General features: G+C 60.8%; 8 protein-coding genes across 8 annotated transcripts; 3 read left to right on the forward strand and 5 right to left on the reverse strand.

Moving 5' to 3' along the window:
• Window positions 1–477: 477 nt before the first annotated feature.
• On the reverse strand, window positions 478–1,786 carry CMQ_298 (sel1-like repeat containing protein; the record flags this gene model as incomplete). Its single annotated transcript, XM_014313920.1, has 2 exons — window positions 478–537; window positions 674–1,786. The coding sequence occupies 2 exons, from the start codon at window positions 1,784–1,786 to the stop codon at window positions 478–480; spliced, it is 1,173 nt and encodes a 390-aa protein (XP_014169395.1).
• Window positions 1,787–2,189: 403 nt separating this feature from the next.
• On the forward strand, window positions 2,190–3,020 carry CMQ_133 (polysaccharide deacetylase; the record flags this gene model as incomplete). The annotated part of the gene is made up of 1 exon (XM_014313755.1): window positions 2,190–3,020. The coding sequence occupies one exon, from the start codon at window positions 2,190–2,192 to the stop codon at window positions 3,018–3,020; it is 831 nt and encodes a 276-aa protein (XP_014169230.1).
• A 111-nt stretch (window positions 3,021–3,131) lies between these two features.
• On the reverse strand, window positions 3,132–5,935 carry CMQ_106 (cystathionine gamma-synthase; the record flags this gene model as incomplete). The annotated part of the gene is made up of 4 exons (XM_014313728.1): window positions 3,132–4,223; window positions 4,399–4,683; window positions 5,257–5,645; window positions 5,725–5,935. 4 exons carry the CDS (start codon window positions 5,933–5,935, stop codon window positions 3,132–3,134), a joined length of 1,977 nt encoding a protein of 658 aa, XP_014169203.1.
• Window positions 5,936–9,678: 3,743 nt separating this feature from the next.
• On the forward strand, window positions 9,679–10,797 carry CMQ_23 (proteasome component c1; the record flags this gene model as incomplete). The annotated part of the gene is made up of 3 exons (XM_014313962.1): window positions 9,679–9,681; window positions 9,783–10,007; window positions 10,144–10,797. 3 exons carry the CDS (start codon window positions 9,679–9,681, stop codon window positions 10,795–10,797), a joined length of 882 nt encoding a protein of 293 aa, XP_014169437.1.
• Window positions 10,798–11,143: 346 nt separating this feature from the next.
• CMQ_173 (DNA polymerase) lies at window positions 11,144–14,746 on the reverse strand (the record flags this gene model as incomplete). Its single annotated transcript, XM_014313795.1, has 3 exons — window positions 11,144–13,052; window positions 13,125–13,548; window positions 13,615–14,746. 3 exons carry the CDS (start codon window positions 14,744–14,746, stop codon window positions 11,144–11,146), a joined length of 3,465 nt encoding a protein of 1,154 aa, XP_014169270.1.
• A 721-nt stretch (window positions 14,747–15,467) lies between these two features.
• CMQ_279 (cytoskeleton-associated protein) lies at window positions 15,468–21,188 on the reverse strand (the record flags this gene model as incomplete). Its single annotated transcript, XM_014313901.1, has 5 exons — window positions 15,468–17,742; window positions 17,805–18,010; window positions 18,088–18,322; window positions 20,037–20,751; window positions 20,822–21,188. The coding sequence occupies 5 exons, from the start codon at window positions 21,186–21,188 to the stop codon at window positions 15,468–15,470; spliced, it is 3,798 nt and encodes a 1,265-aa protein (XP_014169376.1).
• A 274-nt stretch (window positions 21,189–21,462) lies between these two features.
• On the forward strand, window positions 21,463–24,483 carry CMQ_231 (rRNA maturation protein; the record flags this gene model as incomplete). Its single annotated transcript, XM_014313853.1, has 3 exons — window positions 21,463–22,840; window positions 23,036–24,236; window positions 24,471–24,483. The coding sequence occupies 3 exons, from the start codon at window positions 21,463–21,465 to the stop codon at window positions 24,481–24,483; spliced, it is 2,592 nt and encodes an 863-aa protein (XP_014169328.1).
• A 189-nt stretch (window positions 24,484–24,672) lies between these two features.
• On the reverse strand, window positions 24,673–25,920 carry CMQ_341 (uncharacterized protein; the record flags this gene model as incomplete). Its single annotated transcript, XM_014313714.1, has 1 exon — window positions 24,673–25,920. The coding sequence occupies one exon, from the start codon at window positions 25,918–25,920 to the stop codon at window positions 24,673–24,675; it is 1,248 nt and encodes a 415-aa protein (XP_014169189.1).
• Between the last annotated feature and the right edge of the window lie 293 nt (window positions 25,921–26,213).

The following is a 26,213-nucleotide window of genomic DNA, read 5'->3' on the forward strand; positions in this document are numbered from 1 at the left end:
GGGGCGTAAGGCAGCGACAAGGCGCGAAACAACAAAGCAACGAGGGCGAGCCTATCGGGGGTGGACGGCCCAGGTGATCTGTGACGGCCGACTTGGCGGCCGGCCACGCGACCAGGCCCTGTCGACGTACTGGAACGATCCCAGGAGGTGTGGGAGCAGACAGAGGGCAGAGGAAAAAAGAAAAAAAAAAGAAAAAAAAAGACAGCAAAAAAAGGGAACGAGACCAACCAAGTGTTTCCTAGCGTCTTGTTGCCGTTTTGCTCGGCCAGGCGGTAGTATTTTGCGGAGGCGAACTAGAGAGGTGCAAACACGTCGTCAGCCTCGTGTGATAGCTGGAAAAAGGAGAAATATCGATGCCCGACGATGACGCCTGACAACGCAGATGGGGGGCTGACCTTGTCTTTCTTGCAGCCGAAGCCTTCGAGATAGCACCATGCGACCTCGTTCATGGCGTCTGTGACGGTGTTAGTGAGGTGGTCATGTGAGGGTAGGAGGAGACTTGCCAGTGTCGCCGAGATTGGCAGCGGTTTCGTAGTACTGCAAAGTTAGTGTGTGTGTCTGTGTGTGTGTATCTCTCTTTGTGTCTCTTGTCTGTGTCCATCACCATTCTAGGGTTCTCCCCTCTCTCTCTCTTTCTCTCTCTCTTTCTCTCTCTCTCTCTCCCTACACTCACCTGCTTGGCCGCGATCGGGTCCTTCTCGATTCCCCAGCCGTGCCGGAAGCAGTTGGCCAGCTCAAAGATGGCCAGGACCAGCTCGCCCTTGGCGGCGCCACCCTTTTGCAGTCCGGCCTCGAGCGCGAGGCTCTCGACGGTGGCCGCGTTCGATGCCGCAGCCGAGAGGTAGCGCACGGCGGCCTCGGTGTCGGGCGTGCAGCCCCAGCCATGGCGCAAGGCGAGTCCGTAGAGCACCTGGCTGAGCGGGTTGTTGGTGCCGCGGCGATCGGCGAGCTCGCCAAACATGCGCGTCGACTCGGCCAGCTGGCCGGCCTCGTGGAGCCGGATGGCTTCCTGGATGGACGCGTCCGTCTCGGAAGAGGTGATGGGGGTGGTGGTGACATCGGAAGAGGTCGTCGTGTTGGGGGGGAGGTCATCCGTCAAGTTGCGGCTGCGGCTCCGATCATGGGTTCGACTGCGGTCCTGATCCTGGGTTCGACTCCGGCTCCGGCTCCGACTGCGACCTCGCTCAGCGCCGCCCTCGTTCCCCAGCGCCAGCATCGTCGCCCGCTTCTCCCACTGCGTCTCGGGTTCGGCCTCGCGCACAATGTCCGGCAGATCTACCGGCACGTGGCTGCTCGTCACCGGTGTCCGGCTCAGGTGCAGCCGTCGCGACAACCGGTGTGCCGACGAGGATGGCCGTGGCAGCGATGGTGAGGACGGCGACATCGGCGACGATGGAGACGTCGGCGATAGCGGCGATGCGCTGCGCCCCCGCGACGACCGGAACACGTCCAGGCTGCGACGGGCCCGCGATACCCGCCCGCCGTCCGCCGCCTGCAGGTGCTGCCCATCGCCGCGGACATTGCTGCTGCCGTCGTCGTCACGCATCCCATCCGCACCCTCGCCTTCGTCCTCGTCGCCCGACAGTCCGGCCGGCGGGTGGATCACCTCTTCGGTGTGCGTGTCTGACCGGATAAACGTAAACTCGGGAGGCGCTAGCGACTTTGGCTTCTGCTGCTGCTGCTGCTGTTGTTGTTGTTGTTGTTGTTGTCGGTACATCTGCAGCGTGTCGTCGTCGCTGTCTTCGTCCCCGCCGCCCTTCTTCTTGATGAGGTCACGTAGGCCCATGATGTACTGTCCCTGTTTCTTGGAGGTCTGGAGGCGGTCGAATGAAGGATGGAAAGTCCTCGCTTAGACCGTCACCAACAGTCGCAGGCCACATATACTCTGGTCGTTGGTAGAGGCAACCAACCGACAGCGCCTCGCTCAGGCTTCACACAGGGCTGTGCTGCCGCAGCCAAAATCAGAACATAGCCCCGCCAGCCGAGGCTTCTCCCGTGGCTTGCCTCTGAGCACCGCCACGTTTTGGGGCGCTGGGCGGCTCCTTCCGCAACGAGAACGGACCATGGTGGGTCCTTTCCTGGAGACGCGTTCGTGATGCTGCTCACCGTAAGTGCGAATTGCATCACTTGTTCCCGAGTTGCATCCCTTGGGCCTATCGTCCGACCCCCCCCTTGACGCGTACCCGTTCATGCCCCGTTTCCCCCACATCCTCCGGCTGCCGTCGAAGCTGCGGCGACGGGCACGGCGACAACGCATGGCCACGCTGCTGGCGCTGTTAGCGTTCTGTTCGCTGCCGCTGCTGCTGCCGCTCTACGTCGTGTACCGGCCGCCGGGTCTGCTGATTGCCGGCTTTGCCCGCCGCTGGCCCGACGTGCTGTGGCGCGTGAACCTCCCGTCGTCACCGACGACGTCACCGGACGGCCAGCCCGCGCCCAAGCTCGTCGCCCTCACCATCGATGACGTCCCGTCCGAGCACACGCGCGAGATCCTCGCCATATTGCGCGAGCATGACGCCCACGCTACCCTCTTTGTCATCGGCGGCCAGGTCGCCGGCCACGAGGCTGTCTTGCGCGAGGCCCTCGCCCCTGCCAGCGGCCACGAGCTCGCCAACCACGGCATGCACGACGAGGCCGCCCGCGCTCTCGCCGACGGCGAGCTCGAAGCCCAGATCCTCCAGGTCCATCAGCTGCTGCAGAATATCTACGACCACACAAGCGCTGCCACCCCCCCACTCTACTTCCGACCCGGCTCCGGCTTCTTCAGCGACCGCATGCGCGCTCTCGTCCGCTCGCTCGGCTATCGCCTCGTCCTCGGCTCCGTCTATCCCCATGATGCTCAGATCGCCCATCCCTGGCTCAACACCCACCACATCCTCGGCATGCTGCGGCCTGGCGCTATCGTCATCTGCCACGACCGCCGCTCCTGGACCCCGCCCATGCTGCGGGCTATGCTGCCGGCTGCCATCCAGCAGGGCTACCGCTTCGTCACTGTCACCGAGCTGCTGGCCGCAGCTGCTTAGTCAGATCGTTGCATATCGGACTGTGTTTTTGATGATTAGTCAGCCTCTATACATTGTCTATCCTACTGTCTGCTGCCTATTGTCTGCTGCCTGCTGCCTATCGCTACCTGCTCACTTGCTCTCGGCCTCCAGCTCGGCAAAGCCGCGTTGCAGGTCTGTCCGCAGATCCTCCCAGGCCTCGACGCCGACGCTGATGCGCAGCAGCCGCCGGTCGACGGTGCTGTCGGTCATGGCGCGCCACTCGATCAGGCTCTCGACGCCGCCGAGACTGGTGGCATGGTGAAAGAGCTGCAGCTTGCTGGGCAGGCGGCGGGCGAGGGTCTCGTCGCGCAGCACGATGGAGAAGACGGGTCCGAAGCCGCGGGGCATCTGCTGCCGCAGCCACGAGTCCGGCTGTGCGGCCTCAGGCTGCAGGCTGGCATGGATCACGCGCTCGACCAGCCGTGAGACGACGCTGGCGCTGGCTGCGGGCTTGGCCTGTTCAGCGGCCAGCCAGGCTACGAGGCTGCCGGCGCTGGCGCTCTGGCGAAGGACGCGCAGCTCGAGCGTGCGCAGGCTGCGCACGCCCAGCCAGCTCTCGAGGTTGCCCATGACGGAGCCGAGCACGAGCCGCTCGTCACGCAGGGCCTGGATCCAGGTCTTGGCCCCGGAAGCGGTGGCTGGCACCGGTGCTCCCTCGACGACGTGGCGCGGGTGGACGGCCAGCACGCCACACAACAGATCCGAGTGGCCGCCAAAGTACTTGGTGCCCGAGTGCATCACGACGTCGGCCCCCCAGCGGAACGGCTCCAGCAGCGGCGGCGGCGCAAACGTCGCATCCACCGTCAGATAGCAGCCGCGAGCCCGTGCCAGCGCCGCATAGCGCGCCAGGTCGCGCGCCTCGCCCGTCGGATTCAGAGGCGTCTCCACGTGGATCACGTCGCCCGCCTGCAGCTTCGCCAGATCCGCCTCGTCCTCCAGCTCGAGCTGCTGCAGCCCCGTCAGCTTGCCCAGCAGCGCCAGCACGCCGTGGCAGCCGTGGTAGCCACCCCCGATGGCCACCCGTCGCGGGTTCAGCAGCACCATCATCGCGTGGAAGGCCGCCAGCCCGGAGCCATATGTCAGCGCCGGGCCGCCCAGCACGTTGCTCAGGATCGCCTCCAGCCGGGTCGCGTTGGGGGCCGAGTCGCGCGAGTAGATGTGCGAGTCGAACGGGGCATTGGGCTATGGGGTTAGTTTAAGAGGAGAGGAGAGAGAGAGGAGAGAGGAGAGGAGAGACGAGAGAGGAGAGGAGAGACGAGAGACGAGAGACGAGAGACGAGAGACGAGAGACGAGAGACGAGAGAAGAGACGAGAGACGAGAGACGAGACGAGAAGAGAAGAGAAAGTAATCACTCACATCCGTGTTGTCCCAGTGCGACAGGACGTCTGGATCGTTCGAATACCGGAACGTCGTCGACAAATGCATCGGCGGCGCCACCGCCCGGTGCGAGTTGATGTAGTCATCCGCATGCATCGCGCGCGAGGCCAGCGACAGCTGATACGGCTCAAACACCGCCGCAAGATGCCCGGGGCCTTCGGGCGGGACGCCTGCGTCGGTCGGATTGCCGGCCATCTTGTCGTAATGCGGCACAAAGAAGAACGGTTCGGAACGATGGCTGTCTGGGCGAAGCGTTGTGTCTGGCTAAATCGAGGAGAAGACGACAGAGTGGATGGGAGAAGAAAAGTTGATGGTTGTCTTATCGAGCCGATATCGTCGACTTAGTTCAGCTAAAGAGCCCGATTTGCCCCAGATATTATGGTGCAATAGTATTTCAACACCATTGGCGCTAGGTCGAGTCCCACTACACGTTGACGAACGAGTGGCTTGACTCTGCCGCAGACCGGTGCACACGCAGGATGAGGCAAGTCGAAAGGTAGAATTCCTACTGCCTGTAAGATAGCACCAATGAAGCCGAGAAAGAAAAAAGAAGAAAAAAAAAAGAAAAAAAGAAAAAGAAAAAGAAAAAGAAAAAGAAAAAAAGAAAAGAAAGAAGAAAAAAGAACAAAGAACAAAGAACAAAAAGAGGGCAACCAGAAATGAGCAATGCTTTTACTCGTAGCCAGCAACTCCAGATCCGGCCCGACCGAAGCGTCAGGTCCACATATGCAGGAAGATAACGGAAAGCGAAAGAAAGACAGATCATCTTCTCAAGACCGCGCCTCCGACGCCTCGGAAGGCGATGGTTACGGGACCATGAAAGTCGGCTCCTCGTACCTGGCCGTCTCGGCACCATGGCGACCACTCTGTCCGGGCTTGTGACCAGCCGTCATGACAGCGAGAGGCAGCCCTTTTGTTGTTGTTGCTGTTGCTTCTGGACTCGATCCCGTCTGCCTGTGCCGGAGCAGTTCCTTGGACACGCGCGGACAGGTTGGGCAGCGTGGCGCGGATGTCAAACGAGCGGCGAAACGAGTCGAGAGATCCGCGGGAGAGGAAGAACGGCTCGTTCTCGGACGGGCCGCCGCTCCGCGTGTCGGTGGACGCCCGCGAGCGAAGGCCATGCGGCCGGCTGGCATCGTCGCTGGTGGGGGAAAGCTGCAGGAAAGCCGTCAGGATCAAGGCCATGTTGGTCGTCCTGTCGTTCACGTACTGGCAGGTAGACTCCGCTGTCGTTGACAACTGCAGCAAGGCATGTCAGTTTCCGTGCTGCCGACTGGTGCCGGACGAACCAAGGAGAGACCGTACCGCTCATCTCGTACTCGCCCGTGTCCGGACCGTGACGGCTTCCGATGCTCCACGTCGACGAGGACATGTACCCGGCCGGATCGACTCGTTCAGACAGCGTCGTCTGTGGCCTCTCTTTGGCTGCTTGCAGGAGGTCGTCAGCAAACCGGGGACGCCCGTCCTCATCTTCAGCAGCAAGGAACGGTCGACTGGATGGGTGTCGGGTCGGCATGGCTAAAACAAGGAAATGGTGAAGACAATGGAGTCTCGCAAACCAAAACAGACATCCAGCAATAAATGAAAAGGGGGTCTTCACGTCTGTCAGCCGCCACCGTGTCGGGTCTTCTCTGGACGATATCCATGCATTATTCATAGTAAGACACACACGGCATCAACTTTGTCTACTTCTGACGGGGCCATGGGCCAATGCCGAGAGTGGTTGTCGACACTGGAGGCCATAGAAAGCCTGTTCTCTCTAGGCCAGAAGCGTCTAGCGCGTCCGAAGCCTGCACCGTTAGGACGCATCGAAGCTGGCAGGGAGCGGCACATCAAGGAGACTAATGCCTAAAGAGGGTTATCAGATGGACATGGGGCAGACGCCCCCCCCCGCAACAGGCCTCGACCCATGCGCGTTATTATCAGATCGAAATTCAGTACCCCCCTGAGCACAGTTGAAAAAGACCGGTTTTCCTTGCAGCGTGCGTCGTCATGACCGAACCCGGCCTCGGGTAACGGCAAAGAATGGCAGTCGTCGTGGCTACAGGGGAGGGCGCCTTTCCAGGCCTTTTTTTCTGCTGCAGCACATACAGCATGTCCAGCACTTCTCTTGGCAGCCCCGAAGTCGGCATGGCCACCGATTTTGAGGGAATTGCGTGCGTGGCGAACAGCCGACTCTCTGCTTGTCAATAATCCACGATCTGCAGTCGTGCCAGGGCTGGCTGGCTTGGCCGAGAAATCTGTCCGAGAACCCCGGATCACAGCGACGTGTCTAGGTGCCATCCGAAGCAGAACATCCTGTCAAGGTCTGCTGCCGCATACCGGCATCTCTCTCGTGGACATCTACGGAATTTTACACTTTTTGTTGGCCTCGGTCAGGGATGCCCTGTGACTAGTAGCAGTTAGTGGCTGGATGGTCTCTGTGAAAGTATTTGCGTTGTTTATCACAGGTCAAATTCCAAGGGCACATAGCACGTGACATTTCCAGTTGCCTTCTACATATACACCGTCTCAACTCGGAGTTTGCTAGGTGGGAGCACGTGTGTGGCATTGGGAGCAAACACGGAAACGAGCAGGATATGGCTGTCGGGAAGAGGGAACCAATATCCGGAAATAGTCATAAAGACAAAAAGACCGTGCCGCGATCCCCATCACCATAACCTGGCAGGGCATGTGATTATTAGGCTTTGTCTGTTGGACAGAAACTAATTTGCTTCCAGGGTCAAGAATACCACAACTATGGGATTACCAGTCCATTGGAGTGGTCCCAGCTTCCAAAGCCAAAGCTGAATACGTGATATAATCGAGACCGAAAACGTTTAAACTTGCCAAAAACCACTGAGAACGGTTCTCTTGATGAACCATTTCCACGTCCAGAACTTATGTTCCAATGAGTCTGCCCAACACGCTTAGACCTTACACGTTATCAGTACATTTTTCGTGATACAGGTCTTGAAGTTAAGGGCTCTGTAAACAACCTGGACGGAACCAATGCCGCTCTGCTTTGCTCTGCTGACGTCAGCAGAAGACCCAGGTTTAGCCATTGGAAGAGACTTGATCCATGAAGATGAGGCCTGTGTACTCTCCATTGCTGTAGTATTGAAATCAAGAGAGTGGTTGCGAGTATTAGCGCAAGCTTTGGTGTTGATGAAGATGACGATTTGTTCTGCTAAAGCTCCAAGCCTCCTTCCATGACTCCCGTGCCAGGTTCTTATAGTAGGCTGATCTGCTGACAGAGACCACGGCCCAGCAAATCCAGACAAAGCGGGATGGAGTGCTGAATTGCGGTAACTACAAGCATGACATTTGGCGGGCCCTCTGGCGGGGGGAGGAGAATCTATAATTATCCTTCGAGGGCATATGGATGTGACTTCCCACGCACTGAACACGCTCAGCCTGTCCGTCTTCGTTCCAGTAGTGGTGCTAAGAAGGTTATTCGTAGTTGGCACAAGGGCTGGTTTGAACCATCTTCGTTTCTTTGTTGTCCGACAAGGAGCAAAATACGCAAGCGGACATTTTTCTCCCAGGACAGGGATTCCCACATGGCCCAGCTTTCTATTTAATAGGGTGCAAGCTCCTCCCTTGACAAGGGTATCTCAGCGCGCATCACCTAATCCAGCTTCAGATCTGACAGGTCCCTTCCACATCCTCGCCCCATCATGGCTAGCATCTCCGGTGAGGCCGATGAGACTGATGAGACTGGCGCAAGCATTCTTACTGACAAACTCGAGCTGCAAAACATGAATGGGTGGGCTGGGGAGTGGAAATCTAGAAGGCCTATCAAAGCTTGATGAGCTCCGCGCCTACTCCAAGAGATGAAAACAAATCGGCACAAGAAAGCAAATATCATTCTCGGCATGTTCAAGAAATTGTTCAGATACCGACATACTCTGGAATATTGCTCAGTCCCTCTAGGCCATGCATGACACACGACCTTGGTAGAGTGATTTAACTTGAACAACGTTCTAGAGTCTCAAAATACGAATGTACGCAGTCTTACTTGGGTCCGCCTTCCACTTTGCAATTCTGCACGTATAGAAAGTGGAACTGATGCCTTCTGTCTGAAAGGGTTGAAACTTTATGAGCAGTCGAATCAATTGCTAAGAATATTCGACAACCTGGGCTGTACGTACCTTTCACAGATTTATCATGTCTGATTTATAACTCTCCCCAGCTACGAGACGGGTAGATCGGGTTACTTTACATATTGCTTGCGGGCTACAAAAGATTCGCTTTTTGCAGAGGCAGAGGACCTCCACGACCGGATGGTAAGCGGCAGACTGGGCGACTACGACTGCGCTGCTGCTGCTAAAGACTATAGCTCCGTGGAAAGAACGCTGTGGGAATTCCACGACTGGATTTAAATGGCCCCCTTCAAGGTCCGGTCCTATTGCCGGTACCCGGAGTGGAGCATAGGTCAAAGGCAGTATGAGTTTGCTTTCGAACTGGGTTCGTGCGACGAAGAGTTTGATTTTTCAAAGCCCGGGGCCAGTCGGTGGAGAGTTACCAGAAAGAGCTGACGGGATGATCGACATGGCAACGAGATTCTACGTGGAAGGCCGGCGCCCCAGGAGAATTGGACGGAAACGGGGTTTCAAAAAATGTGCATACAGGGGTCATGAGTAAGAGGATACTCGACCGTTTAGTGATCATCAGACAGAAGATGACCGAACTGGCTATCTGAACGGTGTGTAAAGAGCCAGGGGGGCGAGAAAGAGGAGTGAGCCGACAAAGAGGAGGGAGCCATTGGGCTTGAGACTGATCCTGGCTCTGGTGAACAGAAAGGAGACCCTAGCGGCGGCGAGCAGCTCGCCAGTTCCTTCATACGCTCTCGCTTACCGTTGTCTTTCCCTGTTTCCTCGCCATTTTAACTCGACGATGTTTTACTAGTGTGCTAGTTAACAAAGACATGTACGTGCGAATTTATGAAAACGGATATTGTTGACACTGTGTGGCTGAGACCCCACCTGGCGCCACAATGTAGCTTCCCGAAAACGCGACAGCTTGATTGCCTGGGAAGCCTTGCTCGAAACGTCGTCCAGCTCTGGGAGACTTGCTTCGCTTTACTGACCCCCCCTCACCACCGCCACCTGTCCATCCGGAACACACGACGACGGCCTTTCCACACACGAAAGAATAAACAGCACGGTCAACAAGGCACGACAGCAAATTCGGCATCGCACTGCGACCCGGTCCTGTTCTCTCTAGCCTCTTGTCTTCTCCAGTCGCAGGGTGCTTCTGCTGCACATAGCTTGCACGATGGTGTGTATCCGCAGTCTGGGGGCTGTCCGGCACTGCTGATCCGGCCTGGCAGGATGTGGTGGCCAGTTGAAGTTGCCACGGGCTAATGCTCTGCTTTCCAGACGTCGATAGGAACTGGCTACGATCTTGCCAACTCCATCTTCTCGCCCGACGGCCGCAACTTCCAGGTGGAATATGCCGTCAAGGCGGTCGAGAACGGCGGCACGTCAGTCGGCATTCGCTGCCGTGACGGTGTCGTGCTGGCGGTCGAGAAGGTTGTGGCGTCCAAGCTGCTGAAGCCGGGTGCCAACAAGCGCATCGCCACGATCGACCGTCATCTAGGCATTGTGCGTTCTTTCCCCTCTTTTTCCTTTTTGCCTTGTCTGCTCTTCGTAGCGCCTGTCTTGTTACTGGCCTGGTTTCGTTTTGTTGGTCTTGATGCTTGCCTTCTCCTACCTGCTGACACGTCCGTCCTCGCCACAGGCCTACTCCGGCATGACGCCCGATGGCCGGCAATTTGTGGGCCGGGCCCGCGACGAGGCGCGCAGCTGGCGCGAGACGTTCAAGACGCCCATCGGCACGGCCGAGCTGGCGTCGCGTGTGGGCGGCTTTTTGCAGGCATACACGCTCTACCAGTCGGTGCGGCCGTTTGGCATCACGGCGATCCTGGCCGGCGTCGACAGCGATCGCGACATGCCGGTGGATGGCGAGGTCGGCCAGGGGCCACAAGTGGGTGCCGGCGGGCGCCTTGCCGGCAAGAAGCACGGCGGACCGGCGCTGTACATGCTGGAGCCGTCCGGGCTGTACTGGGGCTACTACGGAGCCGCGACCGGCAAGGGCCGACAGGCAGCCAAGGCCGAGCTGGAGAAGCTCGACCTGGCCGGCGAGGGCATCTCGCTCGAGCAGGGCGTGCGTGAGGCTGCCCGCATCATCTACGTGGCACACGACGACAACAAGGACAAGGACTTTGAGCTGGAGATGACGTGGATCAGCACGGCCGACGGCCCGACGGCCGGCCGCCACGAGGAGGTGCCGCGGGCGCTGCTGCAGGAGGCCGAGCGCCTGGCCAAGAAGAGCCTCGAGAGCGACGACGACGATGACGACGACAAGAAGGACGACGACAAGATGGAGGACTAGCCGGGCGGCGGGGCTGGTGCGGAGGTGCTGCGAGGCCGGACGCCGCACGGACGCCTGGGAGAGGAGCCACAACGGACCACCATCTTTATGTATCATAGTATGGGCCAGCAGGCGGACAATGTTGCCATTGCAGCTTTTCAGCTACTGCTCCATGTTCTGTTCACGTGCCTCGGGAATGTGTCATGTTTGCATCGCTCCTTCCCTTGTCTGTTCTTGGCTCCTTCTGCCTTACAAAGTACTATCCTCTTTTGCATCCATTCTCCTCTCTCACATTCTTCTTATCCCTCTCCTCTCCCATCTCCCATCTCTCATCTCATCCCTCTCCTCTCGTCCCAGGCTCCACGACCTACTGCCGCGTCCGCACGCTCTGGCACCAGTTGTACCAATCGGTAAACAGCGACGCACGCACGTTCCATCCGTCCAGCACCCAATGGTCTTGTGTCTGGCGATATACGTCAGCCACGCGGCGGTAGGCATTGCGGTCAGCCGCGAAGACGGCCGAGGCGATGGCCAGGCTGGCCGCGGACACGGCCGTGGCAAAGGCCCGGCTGTCGGCGCGATCGGTGGTGCGATGAATGGCCTCGAGGGTATCGATGGCGAGCTCGACATTGAAGGTATCCGAGCGGCCTTTTGCCCTTTGGTTCTTATCTTGTTCCTTTTTCTTTTCCCCCTTTTCTTCCTCCCCCTCCCCTTCTACAGTGCCCCGCGCTCGCTTCAGCTGCTGCTGGGCTGTCTGCACAATCCGCACGGCCTTTTGCGACAGCGCCGGCTCCTTGGTGTCGCGGACCAGCTCGACCAGCGGCACCAGCAGACGGAAGACGAGTTGCTGCTGCGACCGGCTCAGCAGCACGGCAGCGCGCTTGATGTAGACCTCCAGCAGGTCCAGCACACGGTGCTTAAAGGCCACAACGCGCTTGCGCGAGTCGTCGCGCTCCTTCTTGCGACCCTCGGTCCTGCTCTTGATCAGCTTCATGTGGCCGGCCAGATGGCCGTCGAGAGCCAGCATCGCGTCGTCGCTCATGTCCGACTCGGCCGACGAGTCGCTGTCGTCACCGTCATCGTCCTGGACCTTGCCGAGCGCGAGCTTCTTGGTCTTGAACGTCTTCATCAGCGCCACTTCCAGCGCGTTGGCCTCGGCCTCAGCCGCTTTCGTCTTGCCGTCATTGCCGTTGTCGTCGTCGTCGTCATCATCACCATCACTCTCGCTCTCGCTGTCACTATCAGAAGAACCCGAGTCCGAGTCCGAAGACTCGTCATCGCTGTCGTCCGATGCGCTGTCTTCGCCCGCCCCAACTTGCGTGATCTCGACATCGCTGTCCATCTCGATATCGCTGTCGTCTCCGTCTTCGTCCTCGTCTTCGTCATCCTCACCCTCCTGGTTGAAGAGAGCCCGGTAGCCAGACGTGTTCTCCTCGGCCACCAACACCTCAGTCAGATTGTCGAGCGCGCGGGCCGACATGTACGGAGCAAAGGCCTCAAAGACCTGCAGCGACGCCTGGCGTGTCAGCTGCGACGAGTCGGCCAGCATGGCCAGAAGAACCTCGATGAGGACCTCGCCAATGTCGGGTTCGTCAGCAGTCGCATCGTTGGTGTCCGTCTTGTCCTTCTTCGCCTTCTTGGCCTTCTTCTTGGCCTCTGCCTGGCTGCTCTCCAGGGCTGCCAACTTGTCGCCACAAGCCTTGATGTCCTGCAGCACTTCGAGCGCGTCAGGTCGCGGCTCGTGGTATAGCTGGAGCAGAGATACAGAGAGCAACACGGCCAGACCTTGACGGGCCCGGGCGCTGGCCGCTGTCGTCTTGTCTCCGTCATCCCGCAGCAAGAGTTTTAGCTGCTGCCTCACATCGATGACCTGCGCCTGAATCTCGTCGCTCATGGCAGACCCGGCCGCCGCGGGCTCGATGGAGAGGACAGTGCGGCAAAAGCTAGTAAAGTCGTCCGTCTTCTTCAGCAGGGCGCCGGCGGCTGACAAAAGGTACGTGCGGCTGGCCGTCTGTGTCTTCTCGTTGAGGCTGGGCAGAGGAGCGGGAGAGGAAGAAGAAGAGGAAGAGAAGTTGGATGCCTTCTTTACCAGCTTGGTCTTGCTGCTCGGATAGGCAATCTCGGCAAGGGATTGGAATGCGACACCGCCGACAGACACGTGGCCATCCTCATGGCCTTCATCCGAGTCGTTGTCGGTAGCCGTGCTGTTGTTTGTCCGGCTGACCAGACGGAACAGATACTCTGCATAGATACGAAGCGGCTTTTGGTCGGCATTTCTGCGACGCAGACATTAGCATCGGGATGCAGACGAGTGGCGGAGAGAGGGAGATAGACAGGGGATGGCTCACGCATCTGGTGCCCGCAAAGCACCTTCACGCAACGTGTGGACGACCTCGTCAACAGCGTCAACGCCGACAAAGCGCAGGATGCGTTCTACGGGCTTTGTGCCGTCACCGGTGCCCTTGACGCGCTCATCCAGATCAAAGAAACCATGTGCCCCAGGAACACAGCCCAGCAGCGCGGCGACCACAGACACAAGCACGGCCGGACGGTCCTCCACCTGGCACTCAATGGCACGCAGCACCTGGACGGCGGCACGGTGCAGCCGCGGCGTGGTGTGAGACGCCTGGTTGACCAGACAGGCAACGAGATTGCTGCTGAACAAGACGGGACGCATGTCGCCGGCGTCAGCACACAGAGAGAGCGCTCGCTGGAAGACCTTGAAGCCCGTGAGCTTCTGGTGGTCGGATGCTCCCTTGGGGAAGTACACCTCTGGACGGATCAGCAAGGGGAAGATGAACAGAAGAAGCAGAAGAACGGAGAGAAACAGAAACTTACGGTCCACCACGGCCACCCAAAAAGCGTCAAACTGCTTGGGTGCCTGGCGCAGAGTTGCCTGCAGCAGAAGGTCCCACACAAAGTGCAGCTGGGCCGATGCGTTGCCTTGCTTTGCGGCCGTCTGCTTTGCGGTTTTGGGCTCGTCGCCATCGCCGCCGCCACTGGCGCCGCTGCTGCGCAGCACGGCTACAAGCTCCCGATGTGCGCCTGGTGCCAGCGGCGTCTTCCAGGGCGCCGGCAACGCCATATCGGGGAAACGCTCGAGGGCAGCCAGCCAGATGCCGAGGCCCTCTGGCGTCTTGGCCAGATCGGAAGGGAGGTCGGAGTGGCCGGCCGTCTCGCCCTCGCCGCCACGGGCAATGGACTCCAGGGTGGCGACAACGGCGGCCTGGTCGGGCAGGTGGCTGCGCCGGATGGCCTGGACGACGACGAAGCAGGCCTGAGGCCGCAGCCAGATCTTTTTCTGGCCGAGCTGCAGCAGACAGCGCAGCACGCGATCCCAGCGGCCAGACGAGCCGCTGCCGAACAGTGCCCCCGACTCGACGAAGCTCTGCAGGCCGAACAGCTGGCCCCAGTAGTGATCGCGCTCTTCCTGGCCGGGAACGTTGGTCCCAGGACGGGTCTTTTCGAGAAGCAGGTCGAGTAGCCGGTCAAATGTCAGGTTGGGATATGCATCCGTGCTGCTGCTGCTGCTGCCGAGCAGTTGTCCCAGCAGCTCCGACAGCACATAGCTGAAGCCGATGCGTGAGGCCTCACTACCGCTGGCAAGGCCGCGCATCAGACGACGCTCAATGTGGCGCAGGAGAACGGGCTCGGACACGCCGGCGAGAGCGGACACGATGACGTCGGCCGCACGCAAGCGGTCGTCCATGTCGGGGCTGCCCAGCAGCTTGTAGAGGCGGCGTTCGCGGTCGTGGTCGGCGCGCGAGAGATCGGCCGCAAAGACTGAGCGATCAGCCAACAGCGCGTCCTTCTCGGCCTCGTCAGCATTGCCGCTGCCCGGACGAATCTCCTTCTCCAGCACAGCTTCGCCGGAAGAGTCGACGCGGGGCCGCTTGGCCAGAGGCGGATGTGAGCTGCCGCTACTGGCCGCTGCCGCCGCCGCCTTTCCGGACCGCTTTCGCTTTCCCATCGTCTTGGCTTTGTTCGTCTGGGGGGGGAGGATTTCGCGTCTTTTCCGTCTGCACGATGTCAAGAGTATCGTACAAGACGCCTGCAGACAGGTAAAAGCGGCCTATCAGAGGCTATATTACAAGTGCCTTTTTTCTGGCAGAAAAAAAAAAAGTCGGTGAAACTTATTGCCTATCTACACCGCCTTCCGTCACTGGCCATCCCGCCAGGCTGGCTAGCCTCGCCTTATTACGGTCACTGAAACGGTATCATGGCAGTGGATTCCTCCTTCCATGTATTGACATTGATGTGATCCGGCCCGCTAGCGCTCCTTGTGATGCAATTCAAATGAGAGAAAGATGGAGATAGAACATGGTATCATCGAAAGGCCCCGAAAAGGAAACAAGGACAGGAAAAGAGATGTGTCGGATTAACAAGACTAGGGAGAAACAGACTGCTTGTCGGGAGCTCGACGAATTCCCAGAACCGAAACAAGAAAATGCCACAATTAGCCAACGAGACTGCAACACGGGAGTAGAGCCCGAACCCCCGGCCAGCATTGCCCTGCATCTACCTGCCTCCCCGTCCGAGGCCGTAGTCCGTTCTTGCTCTCCAATCCCCTCAGGCTCCTTTTTAGCTCATCTGGTCGTTATGAAAGATGGGAAGTGATTACAACGATATAACAAGAGGCGTGCTCTCCCCAAGATGAAGACAGACAAACAGAAATCAGTAAATTAGAAAAATCAAAAGGCATCCTCAAAAGGGCAGTCCACGCTGTCGTGGCCGTCACGCTCGCACAGCGCGCACCACTTGTCAGTGTCGATCATGCCGCTCTCCTTGCCGGCCACGGGACCCGACTCCAAGGGGTTGGGCAAAATCTTGACCTCGGCCGGCACTGCCGTCGGCGTTGTCGTCCGGGCAGGCGATAGCGGGGCGACCAGTGGCGACGGCTCGTGGCCGTTAGTCTCGACCGTCGGCTCTGTTTCGGTTGGGCTCTGGTCCTTGCCGGTGCGGATATCCGAGGAGACGGACGGGTCTGGTGTGGTCTCCTGCTGCGGTGCCTGTTGCTGCTGCTGGCTTTGTTGATTCTGCTGGTTCTGCTGGTTCTGCGGCCCAAACATGTTGGTGCACGTCAGGATGTCGTGACCGTTGGCCTCACAGATCTCGCACCACAAAGTGCTCGCATCCGTCACAGACGAGTAGGCATCGCTCTCGGGCATCGTGTCCAGCGTCGCACCCCGGGCATGATGCACCTTGCGCACCAAATCCGGCGACCTGCTGCCGCCGCCGCCGGCTGTCGTCTCGTGGAGCTCGCGCGGGAGCACCATCGTGTCGCGCGAGTCGCGCAGTGATGACCGGCTGCTGGCCGTCTTCATCCTGATGTGGTGCGTCTGGCTGCTCGTGGGTGCAGCTCCACCTCCGAGTCGCAGCTGCTCCAGCTCCAGCTCCATCTCCGTCTCCCGTGCCGACTTCCTCTCTAGCAGCACATGCAGGTCCGACACCTCGCGCTCCAGTTTCTCGCGCGCCATGCGTTCGTTGATCGACTCACCGCGTCGGTGCTTCGACGGGGAGCCAGGTACGGCACCGCTGTCCTTCTCCGTCAGCTCGGCGCCTGCGTTCCGGCTCAGCGAGTGGATGATCGCCTTGAGACCACGGATCTCGTCGTCCTTTTGCTCCAGCTCCTTCGACGTCTGCATCGATCCCGGCGCAGCCGCATGGCCGTTGCTGTTGCCGTTGCCGTTCGCCAGCTTCTCGCGTTCGCGTCGCAGCTCTGTCCGTGTCCGCTCAACCTCACCGCGGAGGAACTCGACCTCTCCTCGCGCCTCGGCCTCGCCACGACGGGCGTCCTCTAGGCCCTCCTCTAGCTCCTGCACGAGCTCTTCCAGCTGCTTCAACTGCTGGGCCACCGCATCCACGTCGGTCGTGCGGCTCTCTAGCTCATGGATCTCCTGCATCAGGTCCTCAATCTTCTTCTCGTACACTCGCTCTGTCTCGGTGCTGGCCATCTCCAGAGTGTCGATAGTACTGCGGAAATCGGCCCGATGTGTATCAAACTCGGCCGTCAGCATCGCGATCTTCTCGTTCCTCTCACGCAGAAGAGCGCGCAGCTGCGCTGTATCCTTGTCGTCGACACTGTCGCGGCGGTTGTTGGTGACGCCGCCGTCGCCGCCGCCACCAGTGCCCATAGGCCCGTCTGGGCTGTCCATCAGTGTCTGCAATTCGGTCAGGCTGCTCTCCATATCGGCAAGCGTGTTTGCTTGTTCCTTGAGCTGGCGCTCCCGGTCTTCGAGCTCGGCACGCAGCCGCTCCAGCTCGGCGTCCATAGCCGTGGGTGCGACCGGACTTCCGTAGTTGGCATTGCTCGCGCGGGATGGCGGCCGCATTGCACGAGACGGGGACCTCAGTGTGTGGGACGGAGACCGCTCCCTCTGTTCGAAAATCGGACCGTTTGCGCTGCCGCTGCCACCGGCACCATTCACCCTCGTGCGTCCTAGACCCATGGGAGGTACGTCATCGTCGAAGCTGGACACCGACGCAGCGCCCAGGGCCGAGACGCTGCGCGGACCAATGCTGTTGGAGTAATCGGGTCGAAGGGAGAGGCCTCTCTTGCTGGGATCTCCCACGCCGGCGGCCGATGGGGCTCGCAGGCTCTGGGAGAACTTATTTGTTGGGCTGGCAAAGCGCCCGGGCGCAGGCGTGATGGACGGCCGCTGTGGGACTGGTGTCATCTGCATGCGGCGAACAGGAGATTCAGGCCGCGACAGAGATGTTCGGAGCGACGGACGCTTGCCCTGGGGACTGGAGGCGCGGGAAGCACTGGCAGCGCTCATAGACTGGCTGAATTTCGACAGTGACGGCGTGGGTGGGGTGTAGTTTGTGGAGTTCTGGTTCCCTAGCTTCAGGCCGATGCCACTGGCGGTGGGAGATAGCGGCCCAACAGTCGAGTCACGGCGCTGGGCCTTGGAGACGGGAAGGAAGATGCCGGCACCAGGTGTGGCAGTGGAAAAGTAGGAAATGCTGACTGGTTAGAGAGCAGAGACAGTACAGAACAGAGACGGAAAACAGAGACCTGAGCTTACCCATCTACGTCGCCGCTGTTCTTGCCGCGAGATGCATATTCGGAGTGCAGCTCGACGCCTGCAAAGACGCCTCTGCGGCCAGCAACAGAGCCAACAAAGCGTACGACGCCGGTCAGGCCACCAGGCACATCGACAGCATCGCCGACAGCAACGTCGGGGCCGGTGGGCAGAGATGAGCCCGGGCCCAGAGAGAGGCGCCAAAGCGGCTGCTGGGGGTCAGGGGAGCCATGCCGAGCGACGGAGACGGCGAGGCGTGTTTGGAGCCAAAGGCGGAGGAGGGAACTTCGTTCAGAGTGTCAAAGGCGTAGAACTCGGTGTCATCGGGGATGGTGGCCAGCGAGGACGAGGTCAGGGCAGCGACCGAAGCTTTGCGGATGAGCAGCGGAGGCGGCACCGGGGGCAGGGGTGGTGGAGGTTGGGCCTGGCCCAGGCGCGCGTGGGAAGCGAAGAGAGAGCCGAGATTCGGTGTCGAGACGGAAGAGATGCCGGAGCCGCGAGAAGAGGTCGGAAGCCGCTTGCTGCGCAGAGACCGGGGGATGGAGCGTGACGGCGCCGACGATACAGCAATAGGGGCGGAGTCAGGAGCGGGAGCGGTAGCAGTGGCAGCGGTGGTGACGGTGGTGGCGGTGGTGGATGTTGTTGTTGTTGTGGGAGACATGACGGCGGACAGAGGCGAGAAAAAAAGGGCGGATTTAATTTAAATGGACAGGCTGCTAATTCGGGACCCAACAGGCCCAAAGATGCGGCAGCGCGGGTTCAGGCGCCCAGAGGCCAAGCCAGCGTGCAGCGTGCAGCGTAGGGCGTAATTTAGCGGTGCGTTCCCCTTTAGCGTGCGCTAGTGGCAATGACTAGGGGGTCTGTGGTTGGGGGACAGAGCCGTTGAGAAGCTGCAGGGGAGATGGCTGACGGCTGACGGCTGACGGTTGGCGTTCGGCGTTCGGCGTCGATGGCTGCGATGGAAGGCCGCGTTCGAGGGCGGCGGACGGTTGGCGAACTGAAGATGCAGAGTGCTGCACGTAACAGCGTCCAGCTTATAAGGATCAAAAGAAGCCTTTCGGCCGGCTTGCGACAAGAGAGAGAGGGATCGACAGGGCGAGCGGATGCGTGTGCAGGCGGTGGCACACTGCGCAGAGAGGGAGGGAAACAGCAAAGGGAAACAGGGAAACCGAAAAAGACGAAGAAGAAGGGGGAAGAGAAAGGATGGGAGAGTATGAAGTATGTACGGAGTAGATGGAAGGTGACAATGCAACATGCAGAGCGATATTAGATAGTATTAAGATACAAGCCGATATACGTAGTAGTCGCTTTAGGAAAGGGCAACTTGGGAAAGGGGGGAAGCCTGAAAAGGAGGGGCGCGGACAGAGAGAGGGAAGGAGCAGGTCATGCTGGTTTTCTAGTCTTGGTTGTAGGAAGGTGCCATTGGCAGATACTCCGTAATCGTCCAGCTCTGCTCTCTACTCGTTGCGACGCCAGGACCTGACGATCCCGTTCGTCTTGTCGCAGGATGTCGCATGAAGAGGTCCGCCACATCGCGGCGGGCCCAGCTGACGCTGCGGCGGGCCTGCAAGCGCATGCAGGTATGTGCGGGCGTGCTTTCTGGCGTATCCGTCTGGCCGGTGTTATCTGTACTGCTGTCCTTTTTTACCGGTACATAAGATACATAGACAGGATTGGTTCAGAGAATTCGTGGCTCGTATTGTAGCATACGATTGGGTACGGAGTATTTCGTATGGAGTATCGTACAATGGTACAGACTATGTAACAGTAAGGTAGGATGCCTTACTACTGGTCAGTACTCCGTAGTGAGCAAAACTAGCTACTAAAATCTCCTATAAGATGGCTAGATCGAATGTCCCGACGGCAGCACCAACCACAGTCGCTGTGGCAACTCTGCAGCACACTGCGGCTCACCGCCACGGCGCCCGCCATCTCTGGCCGCTGACGCCGGTTCATCAGGGCCCTGTCGCCCCGACGACGGATTGCGTGCATGATCCGTCCGCAGGGAGAGGCGTCCGAACAGCAGACAGTGGCCTTTCGTGCAGCTCCGTCCACAGGGAGAGGCGTCCTTTTCGTGCAGCCCCGCCGTCCTGCAGAGAACCCCTGCATGGTCCCGGTGGAGCTGCCATGGTTCGTATCTACATCGCCATCGCTTTACAACAACACACGTCAGATTCAACAGCAACCTGCCCCGTTTGCACGTGACGGCCAGCCGCTCCTCTCACGGCCGCTCACTCGCTCTCACGCTCAAAGATGTCGTCGCGCCTCAGCGGCCGCGTGCCGTCGTTGAGCACCATGGCCTCGCGGTGCTGCCGCCGGATCCGCTGTCCTTCCTGCGTGTTCTGGCCGTGCTGCCGAGTCTGCGCCGACGCCGCATCGTGCGTCTGGGACTCGTCGTCCGCGGGTGGGGAGTCGTCCTGGCTGGATGTGTCTGCGCGTCGTTCCTGATCGGTCAAAGGCTCTGGGCGGGTTTGCACTGGATGCCTCTCGACCGTCTCCCTCTCCCCCGGCACCTCGAGCGGACAGTCGTACAGCCGGTAGTGGCGGTGGTGGCGGTGGCTGTGCGGCCGGACCAGACGGGCGCGCTCGAGGGCGGCGTAGCCGGCGGGCGAGTGGTAGAGGCGCTTGCAGATGTCAGCGATGCGGTTGCCGCGGAAGCGCAGGTAGCGGTCAAAGTTGTCGATGCGCTGGTCGTCGGTGGTGCCCCAGCGCTGTTTGGCCAGCCAGCGGTCGACGAAGCCGGCGTGGACGAGGCGGTCGACGCCGTGCTTGCACTTGTGGACCAGCTGGTCGACGAACATGAGGCAGAGCTTCTCGGCAATGTCGCGCAGATAGTACTCGTCGAAAAAGTCGTCGTCGATCATGTCGTACTGGGTCTCGCCGACGCAGAGCTGCAGCGACCGGACAAAGGCCGAGTAGGCCGTCGGCGTGTCGAGCAGGTGTAGGCTGTCTGGGGGGGAGGAGCTAGATGAGCGAGAGACCAGAAGGACAGAGAGGGACAAGCGATAAGTGAAACGCACCTAGATCGGTCAGCATCGCCAGGGCCCGTAGGTTCTTCATGCGCTCCTCGTAGCTGTCGCGCGTGATGCCCCAGAGCAGCAGCTGCAGGGTCAGCGGGTCATTGACGGCGCGGTCGCACACAATCTTGGCCGTCGTCTCGCGGATGGAGTAGTTGTAGTGGCCCAGCAGGCGTCCCAGCGTCGCCGCCGGTAGCGCGTCCTCGGTCTCTTGCGTGATGTAGCGTAGCTTCGGCTGAATCGGCTTGATCTCGCTGGAGTCGCGGAAGCGCAGCAGCACCGCCCGCATGCCCACAAAGATGCCGACCGACGCGATGCCGAGACCGACCAGCATGGCGCGGTCGTCGCGCACGAGCGAGAACAGGCCCATGGTGTTGTGGATGGAGGTGACCTAGACGGAGAGGCTCGACGATGTGTACGGAGCATTTCGTACGGAGTACATAATCATCAAATGGGATGTTTCTGCCTTTTCTGACCGCCTTTTCGATAAGATAAGACAAAAAAAGTTCGAGGCCCACCGCGAGCAGACGAAAGCGGCAAGAAAAAGTCTCTTGGAACAAAGACAGACACCATCGTTCTGGTCCTCTGGCCCGCCATTCACATCGACGACAGCAGCAGCGGGCGCGCCACATCCAGCGGTCACCATGGCAGGGTCGCAGCTGAAGCGGCTCAAGTCGTCGCTGCGCGAGCAGGGCATCATCGGGCCGCAAAAGTCGAAGAAGCAGAAGAAGCAGGCAGCCGAGGAAGCGCGGGCGAATGGCGGCAGCGAGAAGCGACTGCGCAAGACGGCAGCGCTGGAGACGATCCGGGAGCAGTTCAACCCATTCCAGTTTAAGATGAACGCGCGGGGACCCAAGTTTCCGGTCACAAGCCTGCGGACGCAGAAGGAGGGCCTGCGGGGGATCAAGGGACGGCCGCAGGTGGCGCTATCCCGGAGCGAGGAGAAGCGGCGGAGCACGCTGCTCGTCGACATGCAGCGGCGCAACAAGGTGGGCGGGATCCTGGACCGGCGGCTGGGCGAGGGCGACCCGAACATGACGCCGGAGGAGCGAGCGCTGGAGCGGTTCGCGTTTGAGAAGCAGCGCACCCACAGCAAGAAGGGGGCCGTATTCGACCTGGAGGACGACGGCGACGACGACGTCGGGCTGACGCACATGGGCCGGTCGTTGGCGGTCGGCGACGACGGCGAGGCGGCTGAGTCGGACGAGGGTCTGCGGCTGGTCGACCATCTGCGGGATGACTTTGACGAGGACCTGTCGGACGGCGAGTCGGACGACGACAGCGAGCAAGACGTCAGGCTCAAGCAGCTCAAGCGGATGCGCAGCGAGGCAGCCCTGGCCGAGTCGGGCGGCGGGACGGACGAGCCCGAGCGCAAGAAGACAAAGAAGGAGGTGATGCAGGAGGTGATTGCCAAGTCGAAGCTGCACAAGTACGAGCGGCAGGTGACGCGCGAGGCCGACGACGACGAGCGGGCGGCCCTCGACAAGATGCTGCCGGAGCTGCAGTCGCTGCTGCTGGCACCACGCGCGGCGACGACGACGACGGTCGGGGACAAGACCATGAAGCTGGCGGGTGGACTGCTAGCCGACAAGGTCGACAAGGCGGCACTTGAGAAATCGTACGACGTGCGGTTGCGCGAGCTGATGCAAGACAAGAAGGCAGAGCCGTCGACGCGGACGAAGACGGAGGAGGAGGTAGCAGCCGAGCAGTCGGCCCACCTGAAGAAGCTGGAGGAGAGCCGGGTCAAGCGGATGCTGGGGCAGGTGGAGTTTGAGGAGGGCGGCGAGGGTGAAGAGGGTGAAGAGGGAGGTGGCAAGACGGACAAAAAGGACAAGCAGGCCAAGGACGACCGGCCCTTCTCGTTTCCCGGCCAGGACGACGAGGACGAGTTTGCGTTGGGCCAGGGCATCCGGGTACGCCACACGGCAGCCGAGTTGGGGTTTGACGACGAGGACGACTTTCTGATCGACGACGATCTCGTGGCCAGCGGCTCAGACGTCGAGGAGGCCGACGACAGCGAGAGTGAGGAGGAGAGCGGCGGCGAGGAGGAGGAGGAGGAGGATGACGAGGACGACGAGTTCACGCGTGGCCTGCTTACTGAAGAAGAAGAAAAGGACCCGGCTTTTTCGCGGGCAGCAACAACAACAACAACAGCAACGGACGACGACGGCATCCCGTACACGTTTCCGTGTCCGCAGACGCACGCCGAGCTGCTAGCGGTGCTGGAGTCGGTGCCGATGACGGGGCTGGCGACGGCGGTGCAGCGGATCCGGGCGCTGCACCACCCGAAGCTAGAGGCCGGCAACAAGGAGCGGCTGGGCCGGTTGGCGGCGGCGCTGGTGGTGCACGTGGTGTATCTGGGCGACCAGCCGAGTCCATCCCACCACGTGATTGAGAGCCTAGTGCGTCACGTGCACTCGCTAGCGAAGATGGTACCGATCGACGTGGCGGTGGCCTTCCGGGGCGAGCTGGCGCGGATGGTGAGCGCCAACAGGCTGACGCCGGGCGATCTGGTCCTGCTGGCAGCCGTGGCCATGTTCCCGACGTCGGACCACTTCCACCCGGTGGTGACGCCGGCCGTGCTGGCCATGGGCCGCTTTCTGGCGCAGCGGCCGCCACGGACAGCGGCCGACTGTGGCGCCGGTCTGTTTGTGTGCACGCTGCTGCTGCAGTTCCAGCAGCGGGCGCGGCGCTACGTGCCCGAGCTGCTGACGTTTGTCTGTGGTGTGGCCATGGCCCTGGCGCCCGTGCCGCTGTCGCCGGCTGTGCGTCGCCGGCTGCACGGCCAGATTCCGCTGCACGCGTCGGCAGAAGCGTTGCGGGTGGCCACCGACAAGGCGGAGCCGCGGCGGCTGCGGCCAGCCGACTGCCAGCCTGACAGTCTTCCTTCCGAGGCGCTCAAGAGCTCCCTCCTGGCCACCGCCGTGGCCGTCCTCGAGGCTGCCACGGCTCTCTGGGCCGACAAGGCTGCCGTGGCCGAGTCGCTCGCTCCGGCCATCGAGATTCTTCGACACCTCGCTGCTAGCCCGGTCGGCTCCCTTCCCGCTTCTGTCCGACAGGCTGTCACGCGCGCGCTTACCACCGCCGAGGCTGTCGGTGCTGCCGCACAGCTCGCTCGCCGGCCGCTCGAGCTTCACCACCATCGGCCGCTGGCTATCCGCACGCTCGTCCCCCGGTTCGAGGACGAGTTCGACCCCGACAAACACTACGACCCCAACCGCGAACGGGCCGAGGCCGCCAAGCTGCAGGCTGAGCTCAAGCGCGAGCGCAAGGGCGCGCTGCGCGAGCTGCGCAAGGACGCCGCCTTCATGGCGCGCGAGCAGCTCAAGCTCAAGAAGACACGCGACGCCGCGTACGAGAAGAAATACAAGCGGCTGGTCGCCGAGATCCAGGGACAGGAGGGACACGCGGCCAATGAGTACGAGCGCGAGCGGCAGAAGCGGAAGAGGAGGTAGGGGGGAAGAGATGGGAGAGAAAGACGAGAAGGCAAAAAAGTTGGAGGGGAGAAGATCGGAATACAGACGGCGAAAAGAAGGGAGGAGAGAAGGAGGGCGAGACAGATACAAGAGGACAGCGGAACAGAAGACAGAAGAGCAAGGGAAAGGAAGTAAAAGGCAACTGGATGGTCTATACAATATATTATTCTTCAAAGTTGGTTGTCTTGAAGAAGACGCTCAGATTAATCGACACTTTCCAACCCTTTACACTGTTTCCACACTGTTTCCACACTGTACTCTGTACTGACACAGTCCGTCACTCGACCGGAAGGAACGACCGGCACTCCTGCAACTCTTCTTGGGTATACTAGTATTATGAACATGATTCGTCGAGCATTACGGCCTCCCGCCTCCTCTTCATTCTCGCAGATATCGCCACAGCAAGCTGGCCCCCTTGATCGCCGGCAGGTTGTGTCGCCGCACGCACTGCCGCTGCAGCCGCCGGTCACCGCGCCTGCCGCCGGCCACGCTGCCTGCCCGACCGCCGTGCAGCCGGCCGCTGTCGAGATAGTCCTGCGGGCCAGCATAGGGAGTATAGTGATGATAGTTGTTGTGACCGCTGTAGCCACTATAGCCATAGCCGCCACAGCTGCTGCTGTCACCACAGCTGCTACTGCTGCTGCTGTCGCCGCTGCCGCAGCGATGCCGTTGTTTTTGGTCGTCGCTGCCACCACCACCGCCCACCACGGCCGCCACGACAGACCGCTGGAAGCGCCGCTTGAACCGGCGCCACTCGTCGTTGGTCGGCCACGGGTCGCAGTCGGCCGCGTCGTCGCTGAGGCTGCCGCCAGCCGCGATCGTGGCGGCGGCCCCGCGCAAGAGCATGTCCCAGTCGTCGTCGCTGTCGGGAGTGTCGGCGCTGGCGGTCGTACTGCCGTGCTCGAGCGGGTAGTAGAGCAGCTCGTTCAGGTGGGGACGGCGTCGGGGCTGGCGGTTGATGCTGGCCTCGATGTCGAACTGGAAGCGGTAGGCCTGGTGGATGATCTGGGGGTGGGCTGCCATCTTTGCGTGTCTCCCTCCCTCTCCGTCTTCCTCTTCCCCTCCTTCGCTCACGCTCGTCGAGCTCGTCGGCGTCTCAAACTGAAACTCTTGGTGCACCACAAACAAGAGCGTCCGCAGCCGGACAAACCGGCCCAGCGCCGCCAGCAGACGAGCTGTGCAGGCTGGCGCCAGTCGGCCCAGAACCGGGTGACAGACCTCCCCGGTGTGCGCGCCGTAGCTCGTCCCCAGGGCCAGCGTCACCAGGCTGTCGCGCACCAGCGGGATGCGCCCCAGAAAGCGCAGCGTGCGCAGCAGCCGGCGCCGCAGCAGGTACGGCTCCAGCAGCAGCAGGTCGCGCGTCAGGTCGACGTGTTTGGTCGTGGTGCCCAGCCGCAGCGGACGGTAGCGTGCCAGTACCAGGCGGCGGGCCTCGATGCAGACGGCCGCCAGTGCCGGCGGTGGCGTGTCGTGGGCCTGCGCAAACATGAGCCCGGCTGCCGCTGCCATAGTCTGGCGGGCGCCCGGCACGTCCAGGACCTCGTACACGCGGGCGTCGGGCAGGGCCTGCTCCCAGACCATGGCACGGATCTCGGGCGGGAGACGGCCGAAGAGGTGAAAGGCCATGGGAGTGGAGGTGAAGGTGGAGGAGTTCAAGGTGGAGGAGGTGGATGTGGTGGATGTGGTAGGACGTAGATGTGGTTGGTGGCTATGTTGGTGTAGATGGTAGATGGTAGATGTAGATGTAGATGTAGATCGAGGCTATGGTGGCCGTAGTCCAGATGGGTAGCGAGGACCCTGTGGTAGGTGTCAATAAAAGGAGCAGACTAGGCTGCAGACGAGGATGGATTCGACGTGGATGACTGCACAGAGATGTTCGACGTGGACTGCGCAGAAGACGGATCGACGTAGAATCGGAC

This window comes from Grosmannia clavigera, assembly GCF_000143105.1.
Source record: "Grosmannia clavigera kw1407 unplaced genomic scaffold GCSC_179, whole genome shotgun sequence".
Lineage (NCBI taxonomy): Eukaryota > Fungi > Ascomycota > Sordariomycetes > Ophiostomatales > Ophiostomataceae > Leptographium > Leptographium clavigerum.